The sequence below is a fragment of the Salvelinus fontinalis genome, chromosome 26 (assembly GCF_029448725.1).
Source record: "Salvelinus fontinalis isolate EN_2023a chromosome 26, ASM2944872v1, whole genome shotgun sequence".
Taxonomy (NCBI): domain Eukaryota; kingdom Metazoa; phylum Chordata; class Actinopteri; order Salmoniformes; family Salmonidae; genus Salvelinus; species Salvelinus fontinalis.
In genome coordinates this window covers 14,454,345-14,466,835 of record NC_074690.1, presented here as the reverse complement: position 1 = coordinate 14,466,835, position 12,491 = coordinate 14,454,345, and the positions used below count along the sequence as shown (strand labels likewise).

General features: G+C 40.7%; 1 protein-coding gene across 1 annotated transcript; it reads right to left on the bottom strand.

Moving 5' to 3' along the window:
* Positions 1-7,689: 7,689 nt before the first annotated feature.
* LOC129823692 (C-C chemokine receptor type 9-like) lies at positions 7,690-12,130 on the bottom strand. Its single transcript, XM_055882599.1, has 3 exons — positions 12,039-12,130; positions 11,763-11,807; positions 7,690-9,709 (listed from the first exon to the last, which is right to left on the bottom strand). Exons 2-3 carry the CDS (start codon positions 11,805-11,807, stop codon positions 8,648-8,650), a joined length of 1,107 nt encoding a protein of 368 aa, XP_055738574.1. The 5' UTR covers positions 12,039-12,130; the 3' UTR covers positions 7,690-8,647.
* Between the last annotated feature and the right edge of the window lie 361 nt (positions 12,131-12,491).

Here is a 12,491-nt window from a genome sequence, read left to right as displayed (position 1 = left end):
ACATCTTTCACATCGAATGATCATTGTTTTCAATCTTTAGAACGAGCCATTGCTCCGCTGTGTGTGTGTGTGGGGGGGGGGGGGGGGGGGGGGGGGGTTCGATGCCAGCCGCCCAGCAAAGGGCTACCTGTCCTCAGCATCTGGCTCTGAGGAGCATTCCTCAGAGACGAGGCCATACACCAAACTATTTAACAAAATGCCATATTGCATTTTGTCTCTATTGTTTATTCAGTTAAGCCTATACTCAATTGAACTGTGATTTCTGCATTTATAAAGCATTTTTAAACATGCCTCACTTATCAAAAATAATACAGATATCCTTTTACCATAGAATGTTAAAGGAAATATGAAAATTTTCTTTCCATTTTCCAGATGTAACATTAGCTTGCTAGCTAGTACAGAAAACAATTGCTAACGACATCGCCGAAGAGTCCTACTATTGACATTTTTCAGTTGACTTTCAGTTGAATAGATCTAACAAAAATTAATATTCAAAATATTCAAATTCAATTCCCCATTTCAGACTCATAGCTAGCAATAACTATTTATTGAGTAAAACGTACTAACACGCGGTGGTAAAGTTAGCTAGCGTTTCTCCCTTATTCACTAATGCAACGTTAGCTAGCTAGCTACATTAGCTAAGCCCCTTGGACATTGTCAACACATTTTACAACTCGGTCAGTATACGTTGCAAAACAAAATAATTTAGTTAAGAATGTTAGCAACTTCAATATTTGCACGTTACGACCCAGGACAAATTAAGAGAGACAGAAACCAGTTGCTTTCATTTTGACTCAAAGATTATCTATTATATTGACAACAAGATAGCCAAGTGAACGATCTAACAATGGAAATACATGTCCTCAATGATTCAAGGCGGGCGAGATCAAGTGGGACCATTGTAGCCAATGAGAGGGCAGATACACGTGCGAACAACAGGCACAACTAAGTAGTTTTTCTCAAAGTTGACGGAATGCTACATCCGTCCAATTAAATCAGTACATGCTCCTCCTGTGGCTGGAGGCATGGTTAACTGATTTCATGGAGTGTCTGAAAGTGGGCGTGTCAACAGAAGTGGAAAGATCAACAGAAGTGGGTGTATGGAAAGCAAATCATCTAATTGGGCAGATTTGTTGCCACTCAAGACCGTTTTGCGTGGCTGATTAGGCTGCACAATGAGTCGATTGTTGCCAACTGTAGCAATTTAGCTAAGGCTAACCGTTTTCCTAACCATAACTTCCTTCTCCTAACCTGCCACGTTAATTATCCTAACCTGCTACGTTAATTATCCTAACCTGCTACGTTAATTCTCCTAACCTGCTACGTTAATTATCCTAACCTGCTACGTTAATTCTCCTAACCTGCTACGTTAATTCTCCTAAACTGCTACGTTAATTCTCCTAACCTGCTACGTTAATTCTCCTAACCTGCCACGTTAATTCTCCTAAACTGCTACGTTAATTCTCCTAACCTGCTACGTTAATTCTCCTAACCTGCTTCGTTAATTCTCCTAAACTGCTACGTTAATTCTCCTAACCTGCTACGTTAATTCTCCTAACCTGCTACGTTAATTCTCCTAACCTGCCTAGTTAATTCTCCTAACCTGCTACGTTAATTCTCCTAACCTGCCTAGTTAATTCTCTTAACCTGCTATGTAAACATTAAGCTGACCCACGGTGCACCTGGCTATGGACGGTCTATCCAATAATCAAGCACTGATGCTACACCCATTGCTGTTGATCCACCCACAACTTTTTCAACGCCCACTTTCAGACACACTCCAAGTATACAGTTACCCATATTTGGGTCAACCCTAACCCTAACCCTGTGCAGCCAAAATGAAAAGAAAGTCATTTGTCCCGTGTTAAAGGCTCATAATGTGAAGGAGAAAAAAAACATTGTAAGTCTTAAAATTGTGAGATAGCAACTATGTTTTAATGTACTGTATTCTCGCTCATTCTAATATTTCTACTACTGTACATTGCATTTTAGTTACACATATTTATTTAAAGACTGGATTCTTGACATAGCTCACTCTAATATATCTACTGTTGTACATATCATTCCTAGTATATCTTGTGTAAATTAATCTGGTGTAGATGCGTATAGATTGGATTACTGTTACAGTGCTATTGGGTTGTTAGTTGCATTCGTTCCGAAATGTCTTGATTTCTTGTTGTACTTTTTTTTAAAGTATTATTTGTGTAACTGTTTGACATGTTACTGCATTGTTAGGCGCTAGTAACACCCGCCATAACATCTGCTAAACTGTATACGTGACCAATAAACTTTGATTTGTACATTTTATTGAGTTGGAAAACGTGTTGACATCGCCAGGGGCTTAGCTAGCTGCTAGCTAGTTACATTCCGACCAGAGTTAAGCGCGCTAAATGGAACGTGATTCTCTATGCGTATTCTTAGTTGTAGCGGATGTGTGTCTACCATAACTTAATGGGGCGGCAGGAAGCCTAGTGGTTAGAGTGTTGGACTAGTAACCGAAAGGATGCCAGATCAAATCCCTGAGCCTACAAGGTAAAAAATTGTTGTTCTGCCCCTGAACAAGGCAGTTAACACACTGTTCCTAGGCTGTCAATGAGAATGTGCTCTTAACTGACTTGCCTAGTTAAATAAAAATACAAAATTCCACCACTGTGCATGAAGAACATTTAGGGAACCTACTGTTTAGAAATACACCCTTCTCCATGCACTGTAAATTTCAACTTCACAAGAGCACATGATAAGACCTAAGTAAATTAGTAATTCATTTGGATAAGGGAATTGTAAATATACAGTTGAAGTCGGAAGTTTACATACATTTAGGTTGTAATCATTAAAACTTGTTTTTCAACCACTCCACAGATTTCTTGTTAACAAACTATAGTTTTGGCAAGTCGGTTAGGACATCTACTTTGTGCATGACACAAGTAATTTTTCCAACAATTGTTTACAGACAGATTATTTCACTTATAATTCACTGTATCACAATTCCAGTTGGTCAGAAGTTTACATATACTAAGTTGACTGTGCCTTTAAACAGCTTGGAAAATTCCAGAAAACGATGTCATGGCTTTAGAAGTTTCTGATAGGCTAATTGACATCATTTGAGTCAATTGGAGGTGTTCCTGTGGATGTATTTCAAGGCCTACCTTCAAACTCACTGCCTCTTTGCTTGACATCATGGGAAAATCTAAAGAAATCAGCCAAGACCTCAGAAAAAAAATTGTAGACCTCCACAACTCTGGTTCATCCTTGGGAGCAATTTCCAAACGTCTGAAGGTACTACTTTCATCTGTACAAACAATAGTACGCAAGTATAAACACCATGGGACCACGCAGCCGTCATACCGCTCAGGAAGGAGACGCGTTCTGTCTCCTAGAGATGAACGTACTTTCATGCGAAAAGTGCAAATCAATCCCAAAACAACGGCAAAGGACCTTGTGAAGATGCTGGAGGAAACGGGTACAAAAGTATCTATATCGACAGTAAAACGAGTCCTATATCGACAGAACCCGAAAGGCCGCTCAGCAAAGAAGAGGTCACCGCTCCAAAACCGCCATAAAAAGCCAGACTACGGATTGCAACTGCACATGGGGACAAAGATCTGTAACGTGTGTCATCGGAAGCATGAGACCAAGGCACAGCGTTCTTTGAGTTCCACATAATTTATTAACGAAGTGAAACTTTAGAAAAGACAAAACAACAAAGAATACAACGACCGAACAGCTTCGTTGTGCAAACTACCTGCACACAAACAAAGAACAAGATCCCACTCAGAAGGAGGGAAAAGGGCTGCCTAAGTATGATCCCCAATCAGAGACAACGATAGACAGCTGCCTCTGATTGGGAACCATACTCGGCCAAACACAAAGAAATACAAAACATAGAAATGCCCACCCAAATCACACCCTGACCAAACCAAAAGAGAGACATAAAAAGGCTCTCTAAGGTCAGGGCGTTACAAGATCGTACTTTTTGGAGAAATGACCTCTGGTTTGATGAAACAAAAATGGAAGTGTTTGGCCATAATGACCATCGTTATGCTTGGAGGAAAAAGGGGGATGCTTGCAAGCTGAAGAACACCATCCCAACCGTGAAGCACGGGGGTGGCAGCATCATGTTGTGGGGGTGCTTTGCTGCAGGAGGGACTGGTGCACTTCACAAAATAGAGGGCATCATGAGGAAAGAAAATTATGTGGATATATTGAAGCAACATCTCAAGACATCAGTCAGGAAATTAAAGCTTGGTCGCAAATGGGTCTTCCAAATGGCCAATGACCCCAAGCATACTTCTAAAGTTGTGGCAAAATGGCTTAAGGACAACAAAGGCAAGGTATTGGAGTAGCCATCACAAAGCCCTGACCTCAAGCCTGTAGAAAATTTGTAGGCAGAACTGAAAAAGAGTGTGCAAGCAAGGAGGCCTACAAACCTGACTCAGTTACACCAGCTCTTTCAGGAGGAATGGGCCAAAATTCACCCAACTTATTGTGGGAAGCTTGTGGAAGGCTACCCGAAACGTTTGACCCAAGTTAAACAATTTAAAGGCAATGCTACCAAATACTAATTGAGTGTATGTAAACTTCTGACCCACTGGGAATGTGATGAAAGAAATAAATGCTGAAATAAATCATTCTCTCTTCTATTATTCTGACATTTCACATTCTGAAAATAAAGTGATGATCCTAACTGACATAAGACAGATCATTTTTACTAGGATTACATGTCAGGAATTGTGAAAAGCTGAGTTTAAATGCATTTGGCTAAGGTGTATGTAAACTTCCGACTTCAACTGTAAATGACAGTTATTTTAGATATATTTGACCTTTTAACCAGTGGAGACAAAATGTGAAACCGGTCATACAGCAGCAAACTGAAGCATATCAACATATTTACTTTCCCACAGAAAAGTTTATGAAATGCTGTGCCATTCTGTAGAATTTAATTGTACGGCCTTTTAACTTGCAGGGACTGTAACGGTCCTGACCAGTTTTATGTTGTTTTTGTATGTGTAATTGGTCAGGGCGTTAGTTTTGGGTGGGCAGTCTATGTTATCTGTTTCTATGTTGGTTTTGGTTGCCTGGTATGGCTCTTAATTAGAGGCAGGTGTTTTGCGTTCTCCTCTAATTAAGAGTCATATTTAGGTAGGGTGTTCTCACTGTTTGTTTGTGGGTGATTGTCTCCTGTGTCTGTGTCGATGATACACCATACGGGAATGTTTCGGTTTGTTCGTGCGTTTATGTAGTCTGTTCCTGTGTCAGCGTGCTTCGTGTATTTGTAAGTTCGTTTGTTCAGGTCTGTCTACATCGTTTTGTTATTTTGTTAGTTATATCAAGTATAGTTCGTTTTCGTCTTTGTCTGTTTTGTTTATTTAATAAATCATCATGTATTCACAACCCGCTGCGCCTTGGCTCGATCACTACTCCACCTCTTCTTATGAAGAGAGAGAGGAACGCCATTACAGGGACGGGCACTCTAGAATGTCTTAATCATATTCTTCCCCCGACTTTCTCTGTTTCCTAATTCTATCATGTTAAATATTGACCACATATCAGTAGCAAGCATCAGTAGGCCTAATAATAACACCTATTCAACTGCCAATTTACTGTTAGTTCCCTTGAGTTGGTATAGCCTCCATTATCCATGTAATTACATCGCTTTAATTACCTTCATTTGCTTCCTCTGTAAATGCCGTTATGGCCATGTGGCTGTTGCTGAGGGTAATTTGTAACAGTTGATCATATTTTTAAAAAAACATGTCGACTAAATACATTGTTAGGGAACACAGACCAAGCAGTAATGAATCCGACGCAAAATACTTGGCTGTGACATCACACAGTTCCATGGTTAGTGTAGGTAATAGACGAGGGTATAGCCTACTATTGTACACTATTCTCCCTATTATAATTCTATGTACGCCAATCTTCCAATATTATCATGGAATAAAAACCTTAATGTGTCAATTTTCAGAATGAATCAACCCACTGTTTTCTTTCTTTTGTGAGTAAAGCCTCTCCAAACCAGTTTTTTAAAGGATTCATAAATATTTTCCTAATCCTAAATAATCTACGAGATCAGAGAATTTTTAAATCTACCAATTTCTTCTGAAACTGAGATGAATATGCATATATTAAGATGGCTTTCCTACGCACGCCTTTCCTACGTACGCCTTTCCCACGCACTTCTCAGTATTTGGTATTCAGACTTACCTTATTCAGTCACGTAACACGCTCTGCAGGTGTGACTCTATAAATAAATTTCATTCAACCGCTGAAAACCCTCCCACTTGCTGGCCAACAGATTTTGTTGTGGTGTTTTCATTCAATAGGGTTTTCAGTACATTTATCTTAAACTATCGCTTTAAATACGGTGTACCTTTAATTATAATTTTGTCGACAGACTCAATAGAATAGTTGTAGAGAACGGGTTCAGAATATAGGGATCAATGAAAGAATGCCATCAAGCTGGAGACTCATATCTCCCTCACTTGCTTTAAGCACCAGCTGTCAGAGCAGCTCACAGATCACTGCACCTCACTGCACCTGTACAGATCACTGCACCTGTACAGATCACTGCACCTGCACATAGCCCATCTGTAAATAGCGCATCCAACTACCTCATCCCCATACTGTATTTATTTATTTATCTTGCTCCTTTTCCCCCCAGTATCTCTACTTGCACATTCATCTTCTGCACATCTATCACTCCCGTGTTTAATTGGTATACTGTAATTACTTCGTCACCATGGCCTATTTATTGCCTTACCTCCCTTATCTTACCTTATTTGCACACACTGTATATAGTCTTTTTCTACTGTATTATTGACTATGTTTGTTTATTCCATGTGTAACTCTGTGTTGTTGTTTGTGTCGAACTGCTTTGCTTTATCTTGGCCAGGTCGCAGTTGTAAATGAGAACTTGTTCTCAACTAGCCTACCTGGTTAAATAAATAAAGGTGAAATAAAAAAGAATAAGACAAAAAATTTGTTACGAAAGAGTTATAATATGACCCTCAGACTACACCATTTGATCCGTAATATTTACCCTGAGGATTTGAACCTGGGAATCTTCAGGCACCATTGACCTCAATGAGAAACAGAAGAAGGTAAGTCACGTCCCTTCTGGTACATGGGGCTGGTACAGCCTATATATCAGCATCATTTTCAAAGCGGGGTTTAGTCTTTTGGAATATTCACTAACACTGGTATAGCGTAAGCACATTTTGAAAACAGCCATAAGGATAACACTACTATGTCATTGTACTAATACATCTATAAAGATATTCTAAATATGAGCTCTTGCATAGCACGACATAAATTAATCTACATTTTGGAAAACAGTTAAGGCGCTAAAACGTGGAAATTCCTCTCCTTCCTTACCCAAGCAAGTTATACCTGTAAAAATGCAGTTAGGACCTGTTATAACACGTTCATGAGACGCTTATAGATGGGTAACTGCATTATTACAGTTTAATGAATTATATCCGTAGCATATCTAATAGCGCATTTAAAAAATATATAAAAAAAAATTACCACGAAAAAACACATTGAGACTCAGGTCTCATTTGCAAATGTGTCCTGGGAACAATACAGAAAATACAATTATACACCATTTAAAACATGGATATGTGGATATGTAGTCAAAGTAAATCATTACCAAATTTGGAAAAATTCAATAATAGTGACCTAAAAATATATTTTTTAAATGCATTGTTTATTTACAGTCATTACAGTCACAATTGTCATTGTGAACAGGGCAGTCACAATCATAGATATTTTATACAACTTTTTGTTTATGACACTTGTTTCACTCTCACTGTGAAAGCTAAACATACTCATCACAAATAAGGGCCTTCCTACTTAGAAAGTGTCTCGAATAATTGATCAGCTCATTGATACGGTCCGACCAAAGAGATTGATGAAATAATATTAATATTAGTTAATATTGCCAATTAACGTTATAATATAGAGATGGATAGAGGGCGCACTTGCCCACAATGGAGATAGCCCACAATGGTGATTCCTATGCTGTCACAGAATCCATCAATGTAAAGAAAATATGTGTTTCCTCTTTCCCATCTCTATACTTTCTAAACAAATGCAACCAAAAAAAGGCACTAAACAGCTTGGCTGAATTTACATAACCATAAAGACCAATGAAAATGCATTGTACCAGTACAGGCCCAATGCTGTCATGGTCAGCTCTTTTCCCGTCACTGGAATCGTCAAACACAAACCACTAAACAGACTTCGACTGTCCATCCTTTGTGGTCATCAGCTAAAACTGAGAAGGTCTTTAGACCAGCCAAAGAAGAGTCCTATCATGACCAATGCTTCTAGTAATGCACACAAGAGCCAAGAGTTTCTCCAGCTCTCAGAAATGGACCTCTTCTCCCCATGTCACTGCCTCAGCCTCAGCCATGGTCAGATTACCAAAGAAGTCTAACTCTGATGCAAGAGTGGGCAACCGGGGGAGAAGTGGGGGGGGGGGCAACGACGACAGTACAACCTCTCTCACTGGGACTGTTAGCCATATTGGTTTGTCTTTCCGTTGCCAGACCTTGCATTGTGGAACAGAGCGTAGTTGCACAGCCCCTCAATTGTTATGAGGGACTTCTGGTCGCACGCAAAAGGTTGTACTATGACTGTGCCTTCAAAGCGAGAGTGCCTGTGTGGTGTCCGTGTCGGACATGACCGATGAGCGCCCAGGTCCTCCCTGGATCTTGCTGACTATCCCCTGGGCCGGCCAGCAGTGGTAGATGCGGATAAGCTTGAGGACGTCTCTGCGGAAGCGTTCACCCACAAACACATACAGGAAGGGGTTGAGGCAGGCATGCATATAGGCCAGGCTCTTCAGCACCTGGCCGGCCACGTCGAAACGCTTTTCCGCATCGCAGTCCATTTCGGTGCTGTTTACCGCCTTGGTGGCCTCCACCACCAGCACGCTGTTATATGGCAATTGGGAGAGGACAAACACAGCCACCACCACCATGATCACCCGCAGCGCCTTGTGCTTCTTGAAGTTGCGGGTTTTGAGCAGGGTGCGGATGATGCCGGCGTAGCAGAACACCATCACCAGGAGGGGCAGGCAGAAGCCCATGCAGATCTGAAGCGCCAGGACCAGGATCTTGGTGCGGTTGTCCTGGTTACTCCAGTAGACCATGGTGCAGGAGCCCCGGCCCTCCAGCTCCTTGACGTTGGCGAACATGAACTCGGGCAGGGCCAACACCCCGGCCAGGAGCCAGACGCAGGCGCACACCAACTTGCTGCAGCTCAGCCGCTGTCTCTTGGAATTCTGGGCCATGGTGGTCTGGACGATGACCACGTAGCGATCGACACTGATGCAGGTGAGCAGCAGCATGCTGCTGAAGAAGTTGATCTTGTAGAGGGCATAGGTGACCTTGCAGAGGCCCAAGCCGAAGCTCCATCCCTGGTTGGCCTCCACGGCCCATAAGGGTAGAGTGCCCAAGAAGAAGAGGTCGGCCACAGCTAGGTTCAACAGGTAGACATCGGTCATGGTCTTGAGACGCTGGCGGAAGTGCAGGTAGATCCACACCACGGTCAGGTTACCCAGGCCTCCCAGGATGACGATGAACCAGTAGAGAGGTGGTTCATACTGGCCTCTGAAAGCCCTAACGGCAGATTTGTCGCACATAAAGTCATCCAGAACATCCTCACCAACCGTGGGGGTGAAGCTGGAGTCGTAGTCGAACACCTGTGTGTAAGACAGGACAACATAGCTTGTTGGACATGTGGACCAATTGTGCCAGTAAATGATAGGAGCAGAATATACGTTTGCGGACAGAAATATCGGCACACTTTTCTTAAATAATTTCCTATTTTATTGTAAAATAAAAAAATAAAATTATAATAACTTTGTCAGATTCTCAAATACATTTTATTTTTGCAAACTTGGCAATTTTAAAATCAGGGCTGGATTACCGAACAGGCACGCAGGGGGGTTGGGGGTCCCCTGGAGGTATTGGGGCCACCAAATAGCATATGATAACAAAAAAATTTTCATTGCAGGAAATTAGCTTTGAAAATGCTAAATGTTTTCTTAGCCTCATGACAATATGTGTAGAATAGCATTATAAAACTCAAAATGTTTCTCTCTGCACTATGGCGAAATCAGTTTTCCTAAAAAAGAAAATTATTGGCACCCCAGAGCTAGTACTTTGTTACACAGCCTTTGGACAACACTGCAGACAAACACTTCCGGTAGCCGTCAATGAGCATGCTGCACCTTTCTACTGAAAATGTGGCCCACTTTTCAGCAGAAAATTGCTCTAATTCATCAATATTTGAAGGGTGCCCTCCACCAACTGTTGTTTTCAGATCTCGTTTTGGATATAATTCAGATCTGGACTCTTCCCTGGCCACTCCAGAACAGTCCAGCATCTTTTCTTAACCATTCCTAGGGGCTTTTTTTTATGTGTGTTTGGTGTTGTTGTCCTGCTGGAAGACCCACAACCGTCAATGGAGACCCAGTTTTTGGTCACTGGGTTTAACATTAGACTACAAAACACCTTATAATCTGCTGATTTCATGATGCCTTGTGCACGTTCAAGGCCCCCAATACCAGAGGCAGCAAAGCAACCCCAAAGCATTATTACATCTCCCCCATCTTTGATTGTATGGAGGATGTTCTTTTCATTGAATGCTTCATTTGGCCATAAATAAACAAAGCGCTCTAATTTTGTTTAATTGGTCCACACTTTTTGTTTTTGTGGGGTGTAGGCTTGTTTAAGTGGGTTTTTGAGAAGTTCAATCAGTTTCCTTCAGCATTGTGGTCTTCCTATGTTTAACCAACGACCAAATGAAGCGTTCAAAGAAAATAACACCTTCCTCTGCAATCAGATTTGATACTGCTAATGGATTGCTTTGCTGCCTCTTGTACTAGGGGCTTTGAATGTGTGCAAGACGACGTCATGAAATCAGCAGATTATTTCGGAGTGCAGTGCTCAACCCAGTGTCCAAAAAAAAACTGTGTCTCTGTTGAAGGTTTTGGGTCTTCAATTGGACAACAACCCAAAGCACCCTGGAAGGGTTCTAGAATAAACACTGGAATGGTTCTAGAAGAAACACTGGAAGGGTTCTAGAAGAAACACTGGAAGGGTTGTAGAAGAAACACTGGAATGTTCTGGAGTGGCCAGTGAAGAGTCCAGATCTGACTCACATCCATAATCTTTGGCGAGAGATGAACACAGCAGTTGGTGAATGGGACCTCTTAAACATTGAAGATTTAGAGCAGTTTGCTGCTGAAGAGTGGGCCAAATGACCAAATAGAAAAGTTCAGCAAGCTCATTGATGGCTACAAGAAGCATTTGTTGGCAGTTATCTTGGCCAATGGCTACGCAACCAAGTACTAGCTCTGAAGTGCCAATAATTTTGTCCCATGCCATTTGTCTTTATTTTCTAAATGAAAATGGTAAACTTATAACTTTACAATGTTTAACATCCAATAAGCAAAAGTTTTTTTTCAATTTCAAGTACTTTTAGAAGAAATAGGGAATTATTTAAGAAAAGTGCAAAGGTGCCAATATACTGTACACATACTTATATAGACCAGGTCTCCAACATTTTATCTCATAAGAGCATGTAAAAAAAAATGTAATACATGTAATTTAACTGTTATGAATTAAAATAATAAAAATTGGATGTGATTAAATGTTTTTGCTATTTCATACAAATATCACACACACAATATTGTACACAAATGGTATAAAAAGTACAAAAAATGTAATATATATATACAAGTTGTTTACCTCTGAATCCATTGGTGAAGTCACCATGTCACCTATAACTGGCATCTGGAAAGAGACGCGAGAGAAACAACAAAATGAGTCAGGAAAATAACACACAGTTATTTTAGGTCATGGTGTAATGTTGACTAAATATTCAAACTAAAATATTACAGCACGATGAAGTAGATACTTTGTAGTAATACATGCAAAAATACTTACATTTCAAATCTGCTATCTTAAATGTTAATACATTTGAGAACACTACACGAGACCAGCTGTTCAGATAATTTTACTTACAGTTGTTCTCTGCTAGTGAGATGTCAAACAGATGTCAAAAATTCAAGATGCTTGTTGGTTGCTTCCTTATCACCGAGTTGCTTTAGAGAACTGTCTGGCAACTGTTTGCTCTCCAGAGGTTTATAAAGGTTTCAGTTAAACCACAATTGACGTCAGGTTGCAAAGCAGGGTGATATTCTATAGTGCTCATTTGCGGGTTTTGCCGCGTCTCGCTACAACAAACCTGCAGCGTGCATACAACCTCATGCAACTTCTCAGGGATTTTAGTCATATATGAAGATGTATATGTAGCTACCTTTATACAATGGATGAGTCATAGGAAATCCCTTTTATTCCCCACAGAAGACTCCATTCATCTGATATCTATGCCAAAAGAACGCTTTCTTAGGACACCTTTGTTCATATACTGATTTACAGTTAATTTCAGAGATCCCCAAAATCTCCAGAATGACA